A 22,587-nucleotide genomic window follows, 5' to 3' on the forward strand; every position below is an offset into this window, starting at 1 on the left:
GATGTGAAATGCATGCATATGAGTCCATATTTACAACTACAGGGGTGTGATGATAATTTGGCCCGTTGAGGGTAATTTGTGTATTTTGGTGCATGATATGATTTCTGAATGAGATTCCATTATTGTGGAGATATATTCGAGCTATTCGGCATGAGACGATTATTTTTAGTGGATTAGCAGTTTTGTCATAACGGGGTCAATTTTGGGGTAATAGAAATGTTCATTTGATGATAGATTGGGAATATCTGAGATCAGGGTGAAATTTTGGAGGTTTTGACTATAATGTCCCCGGGGGTGTTTTCGGGACCCCGAGTATTAGGTTTTATTTGAGGTTACTTAAGGTTGAAGTAGCTTATCAGATAGAACATACGATAGAAAACCTCTCGTTTCCCTTCGTTAGTTCATTTTCGCCACCCGGAGCGTATTTGACGAAATCTTGAGTTCTAGGAGTCGGAATCGAGTGAGGATCGAGGCATAGCGATCCTAGGGAAGATTAGAAGCTTCTTGACCGAAGGATTCAGGCAACGAGTCAAATTTTTGGTCCACCGTTCACCGTAACTGTTCTGGGGTAGCCAGGGCGTTACAGTAATCTACTCTTAGGTTCACTAGTATCATCACTTAACTCAGTTGCTACCTGCTGAGATATTACAACTTTAGGGGCCTCAGTACCTGCAACTTTTCCCTCTGTGTTATTCTCGGCTTCAACAGCTTCAGAATCAAACCTGATAATCACCTTATCAGACTTATCCTTGGTCACCCAAACTTTGGTATCTGATTTCTTGCACTCAGCTGAATTATGCCCAAATCCCTTACAGTTCTGGCATTTTATAGGGAGCCATTCATATTCCACAAATTGTTCCTGAATTTGGCCCAGCTCATTAACAAAATGAATGACAAAAGGAGGATCATCAGTAATCTCCATTTCAACAAGAACCCTTGCAAATCTGATCATAGACCTATCATTTGTGAACTTATCTACCATAATTGGCTTCCCAATTGTGCTAACCAAAGCACTGAGACATTTTTTCCCCCAATATTGCAGACCTAAATTTGGAAGCCGAATCCACAGAGGAACAGATCGCACTAACCTGATAGTGTCAAGATCTTGGGTCCAAGGTCTCACTATGACTGGTTTCTGATCAAACTGCACAATGCCATTCTGCAAAACAAAATCTCTAGTAGCCTCATCATTGAACTTGACAATGGTGAGACCCATATGCATCCTCACTACCCGTTCAATACCTAGGTGACCCCAAATTCTTTTCACAAACCCTTCAAACACTGCAAAAGGGGGATTGGCTCCCAAAACCATGCATATCACAGCTGAACTCCAATTCTGAGCTTGTTCAACAACCTCCTCCAAATCAATTTGGGCTGCTTTCTTCCCATTTTTCAGCAATGGCTCCTCATAATGTAGTTTAGTCGACTCATTGATAATCAATTTACCTCTGAGATTCGCCCAATGCGATTGAGCAGAAGATTGGAAGTTCTCATTCTCCTCAACCGGAACTGTATCCCTAACCTTATCTTCTTCCACCTGGTGAGTCAATTCATCATCGCTAGTCAGACCCAACGAATGTAACCTTTGCGTACTTTCCGTCAAACTTGAAGGCAAAACTTCCTCTGTCTGCAGATTTGGTTGAACCTTCAACGATGATTCCGTTAATGGCAAAGATCTAGTGGCCTCCTCAGACCTTGTTCTTGATGCAGGCTTTCGAGCAACCTTCTTCTTCTTCATCATGGAGAGAAGAGAGGAACCTATCTCATTATTTATTACAAAATTTTAAAAGATTTTTCTTTTTATAAATATATTTATTAATTTTTTATTTAAGATTTAAAAAAAATCTAAAAAATTATTTTTAGAAAACATTAACCAAACACATGTTGTTTTATAAAAACTGTTTTCTGTTCTCATTTCTAAAAACACATTTTTTTAAATAAAAAAAATAGAAAATAATGCCAAACAGACCGATAGTTATTAGAAAAAATGATTATGTTTTTGTTTTTAATTGTTAGTTTGATGAATTACTTGTTATTTTAGTTAAAAAATATTTGACCAAAATTGAGTTTAAAGATCTATTATAACTATTTTACAAAACACATGGTTCAAAAACTAATTTATCAAAATATAGGATCCAAACAGGTACTGGACATAACATAAGGTCCAAAAAAGTATAAACCATAAACTAATTAATAGTTATTTTTGTAATATTTTTAGAAAGTAGGTATTCTTCAACTATAAACTCAAAAAAATGGGTATGGCATCTAACTTCCACTAGTTTGAGAGCCTGCTTAGACTATGTGGGCCCTTTTATTCGGTCCATTAACTTCAAACTCTCAAGTTCCGAAGCTGGGGCGGGACTTTGAACTTCGTTCTCTGTTCTTCAGTTTCTTCTGCGACTGCAAAATTATATCTTTCCATTCTTCCCTCAAAGATCATGAATTGAAGAAACCCTAGAGACAAATTAGGACAATGGAAAGGCCGAGGCTTGTGGTAAAATGCTCCGAGAACGAAGAGCTGGTGGAGTACTTCCTGAACAAGTGGAAGGAAATGGCGGATCAACGGCCCGAAGGGTTATTCGAAAACGTTGAGAAGACTCTCTCCAAGGCTTATTCCAATCTCTGTGGCGCCAAAACCCCCGTTTCCACCATCAAAGAGTTCTCCCAAATCAAGTAACTTTATTATTTATTAAAATTTAAATTAAGCTCTTTTTGTTCTTCTGGATGATTCCCATTTTCTTTGTCATATTGAATTGTTGTCATTGAGGTGTAGTGTTGGGTTTTAAATAATCTTTGAAAAAGGATAAAAATTGGGAAGCAAATCATGAAAAAGCATTGGAATTTCCTGTTCTGGTTTCTTTGCGACCCAGATGATAATGTGGGCAATAGGCATTGGAATTTAAGTCAGTTAAAAGTTTTACTTTCTGCTAAGGTATTTCATAGAAACAATGCATCATTCATACTCGAGTTCAGATATGGTTTTTTGTCATTGTTATTATTTTTGTTTTCTTGTATGTTTTGGGAATGATTTGGTGCGAGTTTGATTCAGGGGTGTGGGAAAGTGGATTCTGAAGTTTATGCAAGGGTTTTTCAAGACTGATTCAAGCAGTTGTGAGCCAGACGACGTGACCAAAAAGGGTACCCTCTCTCTCTCTCTCTCTCAGTATAGATACATGGTAATTTTCGATTGCTTTTGTGGTGTTACTTATCGTTATTAACATATGATATAGGCAAGAAGACGAAAGGAGCCAAGCGCTATTTGCCTCAGAAGAATTCTGTAGCATATACATTGCTGGTTACCCTCCACAGGTACACAATCAATATTTGCTAAGCAACCATTCATTTACGGGTTTACATTGTCAAACTTCATAGCCGATATAAGTTGGAGTTTTCTTCAGGGGAACGACAGAAGGGAACGAATTTATGCGAAAACAGGAGCTTATTGATGCGGCTGAAGCTAGCGGTCTTTCTCGTGTGCCAATAGCGTATGTGGATTGATCATATATTTTGGTCACCTGACGTTTGGTTTGTTGATATTGTTGAGTTTGGATATCTTGCTGCTTTTTTGAGTTTGTTTTTTGGTCCATAGGCCTGAAAAGGGAAAAGGAAAGCCTGGTCCATATGGAGGTTCAGCAAGGGACTGGTATAGTGGATGGACCTGTATGAAGACATTAATAACCAAGGGGCTTGTTGTTAAATCAAGTTGCCCTGCGAAGTATGACTATCTCTCTTTCTTTGTTTTCTTTCTATAGAAGCATAATTTCATTTGAAGGATATGTGAGACAACATTCTAGACAATCACAAAAGTATCAGTGGGCATGTGATGCTTGAACAACCTGCAGGTATATGCTTACTCAAGAAGGTAAAGAAGCAGCTCGTGAATGTATCATGAGATCTGGTATGCCAGAATCCTCCAATGATACTAGATCTTCTGAAAGGCATTATGATGTGGACATTGAAAACTTGTCAGATCCCGAGCCTTCACAGCTAGATTCAGCCAAAGAAGTAGCAGTGCCTTCTGTTGATTCGAGAAGGCAGAAATCAACAGATATACCTGTCGAATACATGGATCGGGTACACTAGCACCAAGCCTCGAAATTTGCTACCCCCACCCCCACAATCCTATTTGCACTTTTTAAGTTTATGGTTATCTTAATGTGGACACCCACTCTCTAACTTGAATTTTTTCATAAGATGGTCAACTTTGGGTCTTATATGGAACATTCTGTTTATTCTTATGTTGTTTATTCCATATGGTAGATATTTCTCCTTCTGAATAAATTATTTCTCATTAATTAATCAAATTGCTGTTGTTATTCAAATTCTGATCTTTCTTCTTCCTCCTTATCTTGTAGCTTACAAAAATGGGCTATCCTAAGGAACGAATCCTCTGGGCTTTTAGTGAAGTTTTAAAAACTTCCAATAACGAGGAGTCATATTCACTCTGGCTACCTGTCTTATGTCATCTTCGTGAATCAGAAGTTTATGGGCATTCAGAATCTCAGACTGCCAGAGAGGAATGTCCTCGTAGAACATCAACCCCTATTGATACAAATTGTAAAAATCTTAACCTTTTGCTATATGATGCTTGTACATTCCTAAAGAAAAAATCTGAATCCCTTGTGAACTAGATTACCTTGTCATTGGCTAGGTCAAGCATCGGGTTCATCTGGTCAGAGTGGACATGAGCCAAAGATTAGTTCTGCTGATTCCATGCCAAACTCTTTTGTTATGAGAGCTTGCTCATCATCGGTATGCTCCCATTTAGATTAATACAATAATTTGACCTTTTACTTGGTACTCCTTGCATCTGTTCTTTGATTCCTTTAGGGAGTGGGTACTTTTAGGATTTCAGTGGGATACCATGAACTACCTTATGTAAATAATGACCATGGTGCAGAATCCTCTTCAAACAAAACAAATTGCCAGAGGATTGTTATCACTTTTTTGAAGTGCAATGTTAAAACATGGAAAACATAAAATGTCCAATTCCCTTTATGTTTGATACTTAATTGTCCAATATGTTTCTAGCATTTATAGCTTAGAAACCTATGTAACCTTGTGCATCAGCTTTCACCGTTGGCTGTTATTTTTAAAAGAATGTAAAGTTGGAGTAGTTCCAGTTCATGCTAAGTTTTCTTGTTGAATTCTATAGGATCATAGTGTACAAAAGTCAAGTTCAGATAACATGGAAGCAGGTTTTAATATCTTATCAGTGCCACCTCTGAACTTTGGGGAAAGATTTGAAGATGTGTATGAAGTAATCTTGATACTGGACAATCGAGAGCAATTCGCCAATAAGGGGTTAGTAACTTCTGATTGAATTTCACCCACCTTTGTTGCTGAAGGTTCTTCAAGATTTTGGTTACTCTCTCTTGAAATGAGACATGTTTTATGCTTTACCGTTTCCCTTTTTATTCAGAAAAAAATTGTAGCTATTGCTTCCATGGTCACATTTGAATATCTGGGATATGATATTTATAAGTTGATTGTGAATTAGATGCTAATTTAAGAATTATGAAACAACTTCTGAAGTAAATAGTAGATGATTGTTGTGATAACATAGGAAGATGGTCATCTTACTGCTTCTTTGTTAGGTCTTTAGCTAAAGCATTTGTTGGAAATATTTCAAGTGGTTTTGGCAACAAGAAGACAACACCATGCCTCCCTGTTAATGAACTTGTATTTCCACGTTTTATTTGTTGGAATTCAATCAGGCCTACTGTCTACCCCTACCCCAATATTATGATTGACCTGAGCTTTTCTGTTCTTGTGTGGTCTGCTTACTGGTTATGTTATATTTTACTGTGGCATGTTCAATCCTCACTTTTCTTTGTTATCCTTGCCGTTGATCCTTTGGTTCAGTTCTCGGTCTAGCAGAATCATTGAGAGCATCTGTAATCAATTCAAAATCCAAATAAAGGTGAATCTTTAAATGTCCCTTCTATATGCTCTTGTTTTTCATTGTCAAAAGGCATTTGAACTGATATTTTATCGTATACTTGCTGATAAATATCTTATCTTCTCACCTATAATTAAGAGAGATTCACACATTATATTTTTTATAGGTTAGGCGTCTACCAGTTGGAGATGGAATTTGGATAGCTCGCCATAAAGATCTTGGCAGTGAGTATGTACTTGATTTCATTGTTGAGAGGAAGAAAGTTGATGACTTACGCTCTTCAATCAGAGATAATCGCTACAGGGATCAGAAATTGAGGCTTTTGGTATTCACTATCTTAGTGACCTAAAGATATATATTCCTTCTTGAAGTGGCAGGCTTTTTAAAACGTGTTCTTGTATTTTGCGTACGATGTTTTGGAAGTATCGTCTCGTATTTTTTGTGTGAGTTTTATATTCTAGAAAAGAAAGAAGAACTGGAACTTCAGAGTTTTAGGAGAAAACATTTTGTAATGTTTTCTCTCGTTCGTATTGACTAAAGAAGATATGCTACCATCTTTCAGATAATTGAAAGCTTAAATAGCTCTGCATCATTTATTAAAATTATAGTATAAGTTGGGGTGGCTTAGACTTTTTTCGTGAGGAAGAACTAACTCTTGCATTTTATCCTCTAAGAAATAATGTATAAAGTTTATTAATGCAGACCTATATAAATATATTGCACATGTTGTTCTCATCATTAGCTTATGTTTGTGTTTTGTAATATATTATCCTGACATTATTTTGTCATTTTAATTGCATATTGGAAGAGATGCGGACTTAAGAAACTGATATATCTTGTGGAAGGGGACCCAAACTCATCTGAAGCCGCAGAGAGTATTAAAACAGCGTAAGTAGTTGTTATAACATTATTGCTGCTACAGTATAACCCTCTCATCTCTGAGATTTCTATGATTCCATAAAACAGCGTTGATGTGGCAAACCATTACTCATTTTTTTTTTTTAATTCTCTTATCTATTTTATTTATGCAGCTGTTATACCACAGAGATCCTGGAGGGTTTTGATGTGCAGAGAACCACTGGCTTGAGTGACACACTGAAGAAGTATGGTCATATAACCCAAGCAATAACTCAATACTACAAATCACAAGTTTCTGAAGAGCTCCATAAACACAATAGGATCTGCCCACCATATAATCAATTCATTGCAAAGTGTGAAGACCTGGATAAAATGACTGTAAATGATGTATTTGCCATTCAGCTTATGCAGGTATTTTTCTATAAATTGCTGATGCATGAGAACTGAACTCACTGTACTTGTGTAGTTTAAGACATCAATAATTTGGCCAAGTTAATATAGTTGGCTCTGCTTTTAGTAAAATGAGATGTTGATTCGGTTTTATCATTACACCATGCTAATGCTTTTGGTGTGTCTATTAAAAATAGTGTGTAGTCTTTGTTATTTCTTTCATGTTTTTTGAATAACATTTATGTATTCCTTCAAAATGGTTGTTTATCTGAAAAAACAAAAATACAAAGTTCCCATGACAATGAAGCAAACATTTGATGAATGCAGGTCCCTCAGGTGACAGAGGAGGTTGCCATGGCTGTTGTGGATTTGTACCCAACTGTTCTCTCTCTTGCAAATGCTTACTCTCTCCTTGTAAATCCTGATTCCCTTGATGGTTTCTAAATTTCTTACAACTTTGTGCTCAGCTTTTCTTTGATCATTGTTAAATATGTTTACTCATTGCAAATTACAATTTTTCGACCAGGAGGGTGATATTACCGCACAACAGGAGATGCTTAGGAAGCAAAGTAGCAATGTAGTGAGTCGGGTTGCTAGTAGGAATATCTTTCAGTTCATTTGGGGTAGTTGAGCTTCATACTTGGATGTTCTAATCCAATTAAGTTTTTGCACATAAAGCATTGATATTTTTAAAAGGTAAAGTATCATATTTCAGTTTTGATCCTTGACACATTTTTGTTGCGCAAATGAAAATAATATGTAAAGTTATGGCTTACAGTTGAATGTAGGTATGGCCAAATATATGATTTAGACTAACCAATCTCAGTTAGCACTCTTTTATAGAAAACTGCCCCTAAATGTTTTAGGTTTGAGATTAATTGGTGAATATAAGATTATCACAGTAAAGTAAACATAAACATCTGTTTTGATTGATCGTTTCATATTTGCTATATGTATAGGAGACTAAGGAGAGATTGTTCAAGCATCTAACATAAATTTATGTGTGAATGGTAAAAAGATTTACATTGTGTAAAGAAATCAACTGTGTTGATGTTATTCATGGGGAAGATTCCTTTAAGCTTCTTTTAGTCTCAATTTATTTCTTCTCTTCCGTGTGCAGAGATCAGTATTCTCTACTGACCCATCTTTATCTTTCTGCTGGATGAATCTTGTTTCTTGATAATGCGAAAGCTATCCTTAACCTTCTTAGATACATTAACAAACTACCAAAACAGCAAGACAAAGCCAGAAAAACTTAGAAATAAGCAAATAGAGTAAAGAATAAAAAGTACATAGTCAAGCATGTCTAGTATAGGTTCATACTAACTATATAGATTACTCAAATAAGCCTGTATTTGTTTTTATACTAACCTCCAATTTTAGCTCTTCTTTTGTTGCCTGTGCTCTAAGGTAACCAAACTCTGAAAACCTTTTTAAACTCCAGCTGCTCACCTGTAAATATCCATAACAATCAAATTACAAGCTTGTTACTTGTGCTATTATTTGAATCATTCGGATAAGAGAAAGGGAGTTACGTCGATAGGGAACTGGTCAAGAGAGAAGCCCGCCATGCCAATTACTGCATGTACTGGTGCACTATAGTTGCTATGATCGTATGTGTCAATCCCACTTTGATCTTTTTCAGGCATTGCCAAACACTCATTTCTGTAAACAGAACAGGTCCTCTCATAATTGTGGACATGTCCAAATAGAACCAAGTCAACCTGTATCAAGTGTCCAACTGTTACAAACTTTGAAAGGAGATACAAAGCCCTGAAACCAAATCAATCTACAGACCGAACAAGAAAAACGATAGAGGGAAGGAAAAAGGCTTTTACTTTGTTCGCCACTAATAATGGCTCAACTTCATTAGTGAAATTTTGATCAAAACTAAAGAGTCCAGTTGAGGAAGTATACATGGGTCTGTGCCTGAAAATTACTTGAAGATTAGGTTGAGCTTAATTACAATAATACATGTGTACAATTTTTTTTTTTATGATTCTTTTATGGACAACTGGTTGAAAAGAAAGAGAAAATTATATCGAATGAAGAATTGATGATTAAAGACCAACTTACCCTGTGAATATTAGCCAAGGAGTTTTGGATCTATCAACAGAAGCCATATCATTTTTCATCCATTCGTACTGCATATGCATCAATCCATTATGAACATCAGATCAACAATAGACAGCTAGAACATTATCTTTTCTTTTGACTAATTACCTGTTCAGAATCTTTTTCCCAAACATGCTCAGTGGATATCACAGTGAAGTGAACACTTCCCTGTTCAATGGAATACCAAGGCTTATCCTTGGCTGGGATTGGCATTGGAAAGTAGGTCTCATAAGGAACACCACATTCTCCTCCTGAATCTGCAGTATCATACACTGGTGACAACTCTAGATAATCCCTGGAAATCACCATAAAACTTGTGATCAATATATATGTATAATATATGGTTTTGCATGTTCAACTTGAACATGAACATTCTGTATTGGGTACCTCTCATGGTTTCCAATAGCGGTCATGTATGAAACCCGAGAAGCAACAGGGGAGATTTGATGGAGGAAGAAATCCCATTCAACAAGAAAGCCAGTGGCATAGCTTATGTCTCCAATGTGGAAGATTGAGTCCACATTTCCAGACTCAACTTCTTTGGCCATGGCTTCTATCACTGAAATTGATCCTGGCTGTACGATTTCCGTATCACTATACAAGTTTAGTTTCTACGAACCCTTTTTGATAATCATAACAAAGAATGATTTGTCATATGAATTAATGTATGTACCTGAATATAATGCTCAGCAGAGGCATCTTTAGGAGCTTTTCCCATATCACCAAAGGCAAGAAATTTGAGTTCATCTGATCCTCCTGCTGGTGGAGTCTTGAACTGAATTTGTTCACTCCACCCAACTGAATCACTGCATTTTGAATTTCAACAATTTCCCACTGGTGCATTATTTCGACATGAAAATAAAGTATGAGCACTGAACAGTGTTCATATATATATATGTATATACCTTCCATATCTATAGGTGTAGGTGGTTAAAGGCTGAAGACCAGTCATTACTGCTGAATGAATGAACCCCGGATCATGCCACCCAAAATCCTTTGCTGGGCTAGCTAGAAATTTTGATTCTATTTGGTTCACATAATAAAAACACACAAACATTTATATTCAGGTCAACATCATGATAAAACACAACAAAGAAGATCATATTCATAGGTTAAGTAATAATAATAACAACTCACCACACATATCTTTCTGTGTAAATGTGGTAACTTCTGATACTTGTGTTTTCCCACCTCCATATTGTACCTGCTGAGGCTCACTATCCCCACTAACCCATGTCACTCTCATCTGCAAAGCAACCATATATATACACAAGTCTATATCTAATGGTTTTTCAAAACTTTACGTTCATGCATGCATGCATGGATACGTATATATATATATATAATGAAAGTTGCTTACTGATGTTGCTGATGAATCTGTGCTGGAGAGATGTCCGTACAGTGGCATGCTGGGGTTGAGAAAGGTCAGAGGGTTGGTGGTTCTGGCACGAATGCAGGGTGTGTCGAAGCCACCTCCGAAGAAGACGAACTCAATGTCTGTTCTTATGTTTATAACATGAAACGACACTGAAGCACTGCATGTCGTAACCTCACATTTGCCTTGCTTTCCATATTTCTTGCATTCTTTCTTCTTGCATCTCAGGTAGTCTGGATCTTGGCTTAAGTAAATTGACTGCAAAATAATATCATCATTGATTTTGTCTAACTACATATTTTTATTGTTATGTTCATGACTAGTAACTTGTTATTATTATTACGACACACCCCACTAACTATGTCATTTTATTAGGAAGAACTTGTTATTAGTACTTTTGCCAACTAATTTATTAGTAAGACACACACATACCTCATTATAGTAGCAATTATTAGTTAAAGAGTGTTGTTATTTGACACCATAAGGTGTCCAACACCACGTGAGTTGACTTCTCATGATTGGTAAGCAATACTCTATATTTATTATTACACTAAATTGTGTAGGTCCTGATATTGGATTACACGGTATGCCAACTTCATATAGTGTTGGGCAACACTGGTGTCTCTTAACATTTATGTTTGAGTTTTTTAATTTTTCTTTATTACTGCTGTAAATTTGTAATTATTCACATACAATGTGAGATTATTGGCCGCCATATTTTTGTAACTATAGGTATTCACTAATCGAAGGAACACTCTGATTCATTGAATAGTAACTTAATTAGCTAATAATTGGCTTTTATTTAATTCTACTTGATTAATAATGAGCCTAAATATGGGATGACGTTTTATATTTGTAAATCTTAAATATTAGGGGCATCGGTTATAAGAAAAAATTGACATTTTATGCTATAAATAAAATGAATAATGTTAAACACGTATTTTACACACTTTAAATAATGTGACATACATTTTAAACTATACTAAGAGCAGTCCAATGGCTGTTTTAAAGTAGTCAAAATGTAAAATAAATTAGCTAAATGATTTAATATCTACTCCTTCAGCTCCTCTAATATATATATATATATAATATCTTACTAAACCCAATAAATTCTATTATAAATGTAACTAAGCTTAAATTAGCTAATGTAAACATTTTTTAAAATATTTTTGTCCTTTTTTTCCAGTTTCTCTCCCATAAGCAAATTTTTTTATTATTATTTTCTTTTTTACTATGTATTTTTTACTTTAATTATTAAAAATATAATATTTAAATGATGTAAAAGATAATATAGAGTATTTAATGTATGATATAATGTAAAAATGTGAGGTAAAATAGAAAAAATTGGGTTTCAATGATGTATTTTGATAAGTAGAGTAGAATACTTATTGGGAGTGCTCTATGAGCATCTCCAATGCTGATGCTAGAGGTGTTGCTGTAGCCAAATGTGAGTCTCCATGTCAGAAAGTGGGTCCTCAAGTCAAAAAGTGGCCAAGAGAGATTGCCAAATTTTGGAAACATTGCTTTTTATTTTTTATTTTTATAAAATTATTTTTTGTTTAGGTGAATGAAAGAGAATATAAAAATATTAATATTTTAATATTTTTGTCAATTTTGGAGAGTGCCTGCATTGTCGATGTTCTTCGAATTTGAATTTTTAATTGTAACCACTTATAAAAGCACTTTTTATGTTATAAAAAATTTAAAAGTTCTTCTAGAGTAGCTTTGTCTAAAAGTGATTTTCATAAGCAAAAACCCAAAGTTACAACTGGAGCCAAACCAGGCCCTGATTATATGAAATATCGACTTAATTATAGAAATTGTTGTCCTATGTAAACCTTATTCATTTATACATTAGTTCTTCCACCGATGTTTATTTGGTTTGGTCATGTCTCAATAGCAATAGCTAGCAGTCAGTTATGTGCGTATATTATGTTAATTAGTGTATAATCTAAATACATATAATACATGTAAAATAATATAATAATTAGGAGACTGTAAAATGATAAATAAACTTAACACGAGAGGAATTAATATAAAAATGGCATAATATATTATTATTATTATGTGGTGCTTATGTATAAGGATCAGCATCTTCATAGGTTATTACGTAGACGTTGTGAGTTTCTTGATGTGGACTTTGTTTCTAACGGATTTAATTAATCATCCACTTTTATCATATCTCTATAGAAATATTTATATAGAATGTATATATATATAAGAGTTTTTTGGTAGGGCTTTCAAAAAGAGCTTTACCGTAGGGCTTTTTTGTGTTTCTCCACCTTTAAATAGTTTTCGGCGCGATTTTTTTTTATGACCGTGTATATTGTAGTTATTTAGAGCATCCTGCAAATTTTCAGAAAATTCTGAATAATTTACAGTGCCGAAACACAAAAGAGCCTTACGGTAGGGCTCTTTTGTGTTTCGGCATGCAATAATCTGTTTTCGGCACTGTAAATTATTCGGAATTTTCTGAAAATTTGCAGGATGCTCTAAATAACTACAATATACATGATCATAAAAAAAAATCGCGCCGAAAACTGTTCACGGGTTGAAAAATACAAAAAATCCCTACGGTAGAGCTCTTTTTGAAAACCCTACTAAAAAATTACCTTATATATATATTGGTCACATGACACATCAAATCATATAATAACATCGACGCATGCACGTGCGTTTGTATATTAGTTTGATGTGTGTACACATCCAAAAACTATAACAAATTATAGGTTAGTCATTCGCAATACATGTCACATAGCTAGCTACATACATCATTATTATTATCCCATACGTATGATATTGATTTCATATATCGCAACAAATAAGAATTAATCAATATATATATTTATAGGGAATTATGCTATAGGGGCGGTGGAACCCTTTTGTGTTTCCGACCCATTTTTGGATGACAAGATATTTTATTTATGACCGTGTATATCGTAGTTATTTAAAGTTTCCTGCAAATTTTTTGAATAATTTACAATGCAAAAAATTAGGTTTAAATATGATATTTTCCACTTACATAAAAAAAATTAATCACGCGTGTAACAATCTGTTTTAAACCTAATTTTCGGCACTGTAAATTATTCGGAATTTTTTGAAAATTTGCAGGATGCTCTAAATAATTACAATATGCACGGTCATAAAAAAATCACGTCAAAAACTATTTACGGGTTGGAAATACACAAAAACCCCCACTAATGAGACTCTTCTTGAAGCCCCGACAACAGATTTTCCCTTATATAACACAATATGTTGAGAACTTTATTAATTAATATATACATATATAAATATATATTACCTTGACAGGATAATGACAGAGAAGAGGAAGGTCTGTAAAAATCTCACCAGTCTGGGCATAATATATTTTACTCGTAGGACATGCATTCACACTTGAAACACATCCATAACAACAAATTAATTCCATAATAATAAATAACATTTTCATACACAATTTTATATATGTGTCATAAAATATGTAATTATATCATTAATTTTAGGCTCATAATACAGTATACTTTATGTTTTTGTATGTTTGATTTGAACAATATATATCATATATGTATAAGCGTATTAATTCTTAAATTAATTCATCAAATCTCACAGTTATAATGATAAGCTAAAAAAAATTAGAAGTTATTTACAAAATGATAATCTTATAACAATATTCATAAAAACAAAATACTTTCTTCTGTATATTATTTATTAATAATGAATATATACCTACGGTAGACAAAAAAATAATTATATTGAATATAGAAAATATATATTAGTAAAAATTATTAAGAATTAATGTAGTATAATATAAATATATAAATAATTATTATTAATTAAAAAAATTAAGCAGTGGCATAACAGTGAAGATTCAGACACGAAGGACTAAAAATGAAAAATAATAATAACATCTTACTCAACATGAGAAGGGGATATCATGGCAACCCAATCATTTTGAGAAGGTTTCATAACACCACTAACAGTCACAGTAACATATTCTTCATTCCCAAGCTTAACATTTGATGAGCTCACATTGATTTTTTGGTAAGGGCTCACATCTGAACAATCACTGAGAAATCTCCTATTTATTACTCGAAAATCTGATATGGCAGTGTAGTTATGGTGTTCTTCTCTTGATTTGGCAATCCAAGGGTGCAAAGAAGATGATGATGAACCAAGAAAAAATACTATGATTATTTGTAGATCAATGAATAAAATCTTGGAAACCCAGATGTGAGAAAGTCCCATTTCTTTTTTTTTTTCTTAAGGACTAAAATAATTTGATGACAACTTTATTTGAGACTTTGATTATTATTGTAAATAGGATCGATCAGCTTTGGTGATGATAAAGAGAAAAAAGAATAACATTGAGTTGTTTTAAAACTAATAATTTAATGTGTTGTGTTGTTTTTATGTATCGTACTTGTATTGATTTTGTTGATACTATGCCGAGTTAGATGTTAACTGTAAATTTCTGTCGTTTTTGAATCTTTTGTGAAGATTTTTCTTTCACTACTCTTATATATATGTAATGTTTTTAAGTTTTGACTTTTTTTTCCTGCAAGTTTTAGATGAGTTGTGTTTTGTAAAATGGTTCGAATAGAACTATAAATTCGATTTTAGTCAAAGTTTTCTAATATAAAATTACAAATAATTCGTCAAACTAATAATTTAAAACAAAAATAAAATCGTTTTGTCTAACAACTGTGATGTTATATTCAATTTTTCTTTATTAAAATTGAGTTTAGGCATCTATTTGAACAATTTTACCAAATACAGAGTCCAAACAGTTAATAAGACAAAACACATGATCCAAAAAAGTATAAACCGTTTGTAGATTATAACTTCGTGTTGATTACTAGAATACTTATTTTTATGTATACCTTATCAAAGATAAAATAAGAATGGAGACAAGATGAGATGAGAAGGCAAATGCAATCTAATACATAAAAGAGAAGAAAAACCACAATGTTGACTTGTGCAAAATGGCAGTTCCAAAAATGTCTATACATAATATAAGATTAGTTACATTCTGTAAAGATATTTGATCGAAGCTGCTATGTATATTCATGAGAGTGAGAGAGAGAGAAGACCCTCTTAGGCTCCTTATGTCTTTGTCCTCCATATATGTCTCTATTTCTTCTCTTACGTGTACAAAAATCAATATTACCTACGAACCAATCTCTACTTTTCTACTATTCAACTGATCTTGTTTCTTGATAATGCGAAAGCTATCCTCAATTTTCCTACTAACTGTGTTTACAAACTGATCACCAAAGAAAAAACAACAAAAAACTTGTAAATACACAGATTTTGATTAATTTGTGAAGTTTATATCTTAACCAAACTATATATATAGTAATGATATGTGCACAAAAATCATCTACTAAAATATTACACCAACTAACATGACAGTTTCTTTCAACCAAGCACATTTATTTCGGACAGATCATATCAGTTGGTGTAATGTTTTAGTATATACTTTTAGAGCACATATCATTTTTCATATATATATATATATATATATATATGTAAAACTAACCTCTAATTTTATATCTTCCTTAGTTGCATGCGCTCTAAGGTAACCAAACTCTGAAGCCCTTCTTAAACTCCAGCTCTTCACCTGTAAAACAATGATTATCAAATTAGAAGCTTGTAAATTATGCTATTAATTATTTTTTGAAACTAGGATTTCTCGCCTAACTCTACAATTATTTTTAGTATGGAACGAGTCAATCATCCACTTTGGCATCTTATCGAGAAAAAATAGTGACGTTCTTCCTCTATTAATCAAGAATTTTTATTTTCGAAAAGTATCATCAACATTCAATAAAAAAGTGTTTCATTTTTTTTAAATGAATGATTTGAAGAGTTATTGTTTCTAACAGCTGATGGAAAATTTGACCATTCAAACCTTTCAATTCATAACTGTGATCTCGAAATAACAAACCTCATTATCTCACCATTTCAGCTACCCCTGTCTTGGGTTTAACTATGCTATTATTTGAATCATTTGGGATAAGAGAAAAGGAATTACCTCACTAGGGAACTTGTCAAGAGAGAAGCCAGCCATGCCAATAACTGCATGCACTGGTGCACTATAGTTGCTATGATCGTATGTGTCAATACCACTTTGATCTTTTTTAGGCATTGCCAAACACGAATTTCTGTAAACAGAACAGGTCCTCTCATAGTTGTGGACATGTCCAAACAGAACCAAGTCAACCTGTATATATTAAGTTTCCAACTGTTACAAACTTATAACAAAATGAGGTAACCCCTTAAACCAAACATGCAAGAACAATAGTAAGAGAAAGAAAGGCTTTTACTTTGCTGGACACCAGTAACGGTTCAACATCTTTAGCAAAATCTGCATCAACACTAAAGAGTCCAGTTGAGGAAGTATACATGGGTCTGTGCCTGAAATGAATTAAAGTACAAGATTTGAACTCAATCAAAGATTGGTTTTCAATGTATCCAAATGACTAAAGACCAACTATTATACCCGGTGAATATTAGCCAAGGAGTTTTAGCTCGATTGATAGAAGCCAGGTCCTTTTTCATCCATAGGTACTGTCATAAAAAATAAAAAATTAAATGCAAATCCATATATGAACATCAAATTAGTTATGAGACATTCAATAATTACGGAATATTATCATCTAACTGATTACCTGTTCAGAATGTCTTTTCCAACTATGCTCAGTTGACATCACAGTGAAGTGAACACTGCCCTGTTCAATGGAATACCAAGGCTTATCCTTGGCTGGGGTTGGCATTGGAAAATAGGTCTCGTAAGGAACCCCACATTCTCCTCCTGAATCTGGAGTAACATACACTGATCCTGAGTCTAAATAATCCCTGGAAATCGCCATGAAACTCGTGATATATATACATACATAGAAGCTCAGATTTTGCATGTTCAATTTTAACAAGAACAATTTTATGTGTACCTCTCATGGTTTCCAATAGCAGTCATGTATGAAACCCGAGAAGCCACAGGGAAGATTTGATGGAGGAAGAAATCCCATTCAACAAGAAAGCCAGTGGCATAGCTTATGTCTCCAATGTGGAAGATTGAGTCCACATTTCCAGACTTAACTTCCTCAGCCATTGCATCTGTCACTGAAATTGATCCTGGCTACATGAATTACATACCACTATACAAGTTTAGTTTCTAGTTTCTAGGAACCCTTTTTAATGTTCATAAGAAAGAATGAACTGTCATATAAATTAATGTATGTACCTGGATATAATGCTCAACAGAGGCATCTTTAGGAGCTTTTCCCATATCACCAAATGCAAGAAATTTGACTTCATCTGATCCTCCTGCTGGTGGAGTCTTGAACTGAATTTGTTCACTCCAACCAACTAAATCACTGCATTTTAAATTTCATCAATTTCCCATTGGGGCATTCTTTCGAATACCAACAAGGCATTTTCGTTTGTACATACCTTCCATATCTATAGGTGTAGGTGGTTAAAGGCTGAAGACCAGTCATTACAGCTGAATGAATGAACCCAGGGTCATGCCAACCAAAATCCTTAGCTGGGCTTACAAGAATATCCGATTCTATTTTGATTTCACAAAGCAAACCACACATAACATATCATTAACTAACAGAAAACTACAGAACCAAAAAAAAAAAAAATCATAAAAGTGGTAACTCACTGCACATATCATCCTGAGTAAAAGTGGTAACTTGTGAAGTTTGTGTTTTCCCAGCTGCATACTGTACTTGCTGAGGTTTACTATCCCCACTAACCCAGGTCACTCTCATCTGCAAAGCAACCATATATATATATATATATACATTATTAGTTGATTCAATATATATGTATGTAATGAAAGGAGAGTACTCACGGATGTAGCCGATGAATCAATGCTGGAAAGGTGTCCGTACAATGGGTTGTTGGGGTTGAGAAAGCTGACAGGGCTGGTCCTGGCAAGGGTGCAGGGCGTATCAAAGCCACCGCTGAAGAAGACGAAGGAAATGTCGGTTCGTATGTTGATGACATGAAAAGAGATGGTGGCGCTGCATGTGGTAACCTCGCATTTCCCTCCCTTTCCATGTTTTTTGCACTCTTTCTTTTTGCAGCCCAGGTAGTCCGGATCTTTGCTTAGAAAAATCGACTGCAAATTTATATTTATATATATTAATTACTCTAACATATATATATATATATATATATATACACGAGAATGGTCATATAATAAAAAAAAATAGCATGATTGGTAATTAATAAAAACAACTCCTATTTCCTGGAGCATAAGATTCCAATTTTCAAAACAGCCATAAATAAAAGGAAATCGGTTTTTATTATTTGGTCAAGAGAACTAAAATATTGCACCTAAACAATACATATTAATATGTTAATTTAGCTTAGGTAATCAAATTTATTAAAATTAATATATATATAAGAATTTTCTTAGGGAGATTAATCATTTTTGTTCTTATTACAGAATATTATAGGAGTGTTTTCTATTTTCGGCACTTGAAAAAATTAAAACTTAATATTTTTTTTTTGCATGATGACGTATATTATAATTATTACAGGCATTCTGCCAATTTTAAAATTTTTTTTGAATAATTTACAGTAAATATTTAGTTGCACGTGTATATGGTTTTTTTATATGCATGAAGAATAAATTATTTTAATTTTTATTTAAATTTATCAAAATTTCTTAAAAATTAGTAAGATTGCTTTTATAATTATCATATACATTCTCTTATCAAAATATTGAGCTACCTAAATTAGAAACTCCCTATACATATTAAAGCAGTATGGTATCCCATCAAAACGTAATAAATAAAGTTTTATTATTATTATTATTACGTAGACGCTATGGGTTTCACGATGTCGACTTTGTTTCTAACCTTATTATTACTTGTTAATATTACTGACACAAACTATCACATATTTTGAATATGGACCCTTATCTTTAATTTCCATCATATTAAATTATACACCCAACTATATTTATATATTAATCATCAAAAATTACCTTTTGAGAGTGATGGTATATCGGCCATCTATATATTATAGCTCCCCATCTCATATAATAAGGATTTTTGGCAAAATACTTTTTTTTTTTTTTTTTAAGTAACTTTGTGTGTTTTACAAAATGGTCTTTCTGACATCTTAATACTTCCTTAAAAAAAATTTATATTATTATCTTATTTGATTTAGAGAGAAAACAAATGTTATTTTGTAAAAAATTATTAAAAAAATAATTATTTTAATCAGTAACGTTATAAAATAGGGAAATTTGCGGCATAAATGCCTATTTTGTTGCTAATAAGTACCTAATTTTTAAAAATTGCGGCATAAATACCCATTTTGTTCATTTTGTTGCTAGACACATTATTGATGGTACTTATTGTATTTTCTTAATTAATTAGGTGAAAAAAAAGAAGAATTATCAGGACAGTACACGTGTCCTTAATAGTAACTCTGTTAAGTGGGTACCAACGGCAGAATCTAAAAAGTGGAATTTTGAGTATTAATGCAGCAATTTTTAAAAATTGGGTACTTATTAGCAACAAAATGAACAAAATGAGTATTTATGCCGCAATTTTTAAAAATTGGGTACTTATTAGCAACAAAATGACAAAATGGGTATTTATGCCGCAAATTTCCCTATAAAATAATATATTTTTACTCCTAATAAAATGCATATTAATTATATAACATGTTATAATTTAAAAATTGTCATGATTGCTATTTGATGCCAAAGTTTTGGGAATAATACTTAATTCATTAACAATCCAAAAAAAAAATCAATACTAAGGTAGAAAAGAAACAAAGGCTTGGACTTTAGTTGCTCAAAAACATAAAATTAAGTAGACTAAATGCAATTAAGGTACATATATAAATATATTATATAACTATAGTTTAAATGTGCCACTCACTCTCATATTCTCATATATATATATATATATATAAGAATATGCATATATATCAACAAACAAAAGATCACTTCTCCAACGCCAATAAAGAAAGTTATCACCAGAAATAAATATTGTGGGCATTTTCTGCTAAAGCCATGCATATTTTAAATGTCATAAATAATTGATAATAACTATTATAACAATTCAATTATACATGCATCTATATATGTACACACATATACCTAAGAGCTTTTATTATTAGGTTACTCATTCACAATGCATGCGTCATATATCCACAATAATTTCAATTAATTAAAATAAATAAAAAAAGAAAATATAATTAATCAGTTTATTAATTAAAACGTTTAATTACCTTAACAGGGTAATGACAGAGAAGAGGAAGGTGGCTAAGATCACCCGTCTCTGCATAATTAATTCCAATGAAAGGACAAGCGTTCACACTGTAAATAATTAATAGCACACATTAATATTAATTCCTAATTAATAATAATAAAACTAAATTAATTAATAATAATTAATGATTTTTATATAAAAAAATATTATTAATTACTCGGCATGGGAAGGAGATATCATGGCGACCCAATCAAGCTCGGAGGGGAACAAGACGCCGGAGACGGTGACGGTGACGAGTTGATCATCGCCAAGCTTGGCATTCCCTACACTAATCCTCTGGTAAGGGTTTAGATCGATACAATCGCTGAGAATTCGCCGATTCACTACTCGAAAATCCGATATGGCCGTGTAGTTACGGTGTTCTTCTCTTGATTTTCCGATCAAAGGGTTCATATAATTAGAAGAAGAAGGAGAAATTGAACCAAACAGAAAGAACAGTACGACGAAGAAAAACTTCAGATCAACCCAACTGTGATGACAACCTCTGATGATAACTGATGATGATAATATAGTTGCCATTTTTGAACGAAAAAACCAATCTTTTTTTATGATAGTGTATGTATATAGATATATATACGTATAGTTTTTATAAATGAGAGAAATTAGGCAGTTTTTTCAGGCAAGATAATGTGGTCTCTGGTCGTATAAGGACCCTATTTATATGGAAAGACATGAAGATGATGAGACCATTTTGGTACATACACATTTATATATAAGAAAAAGAAAATATTATAACTAATTTTTTAGACGTAATGTTTTTTTATAAATATTTATACATATATATATATATGTTATGGGTATAAATACGAGAAGTTTGTGAAAATTGGATTTTTGTCTTAAATTCTATTAGTTATTTAATTTTTTTTTATTATTTATCTAAAATTTCTGTACAGTTTATTTAAATTTTTTGATCATTTATTTAAATTTTTGACTAATTTTCTAAATTATAAAATATTTTTTTACAACAAATAATTAAAAGTAGACTAGTGCAAAAATAATTTTCCTATAAATATTGATGGTATATATATATTTATATACTTGGTAACCCCTAACTATAACTTTCTGTCATTTTTCCCTTTATTGCAGATTTTGCTTTCACGCTCTAATAAGTAATAATGCTGTTCAAATTTGACTTTTTCATATCCATCTCATTAAATTAGGCTGATTTTAATTTAGTTATATATGTAATTTGAGAATATTCGTAGCTTTTTTATATTCTTTAAAAGTATTCGTAGCTTTAAAGAAAGAATTTTTTTTTTTCATAAATACGAAGATATATATATTTTCATTAATTCTTTTTAGTGCTGAAAAAAAAGAGAATTATTAATTAATTATGATATGGTATTCATATCTATTCTAAAAGTAATTAAAAGCAATTTTTAGAAAAATACCACTAATCCCACAGGACATTAATAATTTTGTAATATAGCTCTCAGCTTTTGAAGAAGCAATTATTATTATTTTTATTTTTTTGCTTCGTATTTGAAAAAAGTACTTTAATTCTATGTAGTGGCGTGGAAGCACCACTTCCTTTGTTATAATTTTAAAAAAAAATTGTTATTTTTCAAAAAATAAAATAAAATAAAAATAGTGATGATAGTGATATATGGATGGGCACAAAACGTGGTCACCGCCAAAGTAATAAG

The 22,587-nt window shown here is 32.7% G+C and overlaps 2 protein-coding genes and 1 pseudogene across 2 annotated transcripts; 1 reads left to right on the forward strand and 2 right to left on the reverse strand.

The window, feature by feature from the left end:
- Positions 1-2,343: 2,343 nt before the first annotated feature.
- On the forward strand, positions 2,344-7,923 carry LOC133829833 (crossover junction endonuclease MUS81). The gene is made up of 15 exons (XM_062259644.1): positions 2,344-2,673; positions 3,050-3,138; positions 3,231-3,309; positions 3,399-3,485; positions 3,590-3,715; positions 3,843-4,074; positions 4,356-4,557; positions 4,652-4,752; positions 5,156-5,304; positions 5,866-5,923; positions 6,069-6,227; positions 6,711-6,790; positions 6,934-7,171; positions 7,478-7,564; positions 7,677-7,923. The coding sequence occupies exons 1-15, from the start codon at positions 2,474-2,476 to the stop codon at positions 7,779-7,781; spliced, it is 1,992 nt and encodes a 663-aa protein (XP_062115628.1). The 5' UTR covers positions 2,344-2,473; the 3' UTR covers positions 7,782-7,923.
- A 150-nt stretch (positions 7,924-8,073) lies between these two features.
- LOC133831822 (probable inactive purple acid phosphatase 27) lies at positions 8,074-14,882 on the reverse strand (annotated as a pseudogene).
- Positions 14,883-15,555: 673 nt separating this feature from the next.
- LOC133829834 (probable inactive purple acid phosphatase 27) lies at positions 15,556-21,601 on the reverse strand. The gene is made up of 13 exons (XM_062259645.1): positions 21,099-21,601; positions 20,901-20,988; positions 18,499-18,768; positions 18,307-18,415; positions 18,090-18,207; positions 17,881-18,013; positions 17,588-17,775; positions 17,309-17,495; positions 17,140-17,207; positions 16,964-17,054; positions 16,672-16,860; positions 16,177-16,257; positions 15,556-15,900 (listed from the first exon to the last, which is right to left on the reverse strand). The coding sequence occupies exons 1-13, from the start codon at positions 21,458-21,460 to the stop codon at positions 15,805-15,807; spliced, it is 1,980 nt and encodes a 659-aa protein (XP_062115629.1). The 5' UTR covers positions 21,461-21,601; the 3' UTR covers positions 15,556-15,804.
- Between the last annotated feature and the right edge of the window lie 986 nt (positions 21,602-22,587).

The sequence above is a fragment of the Humulus lupulus genome, chromosome 4 (genome assembly GCF_963169125.1).
Source record: "Humulus lupulus chromosome 4, drHumLupu1.1, whole genome shotgun sequence".
NCBI classification, from domain to species: Eukaryota; Viridiplantae; Streptophyta; class Magnoliopsida; order Rosales; family Cannabaceae; genus Humulus; species Humulus lupulus.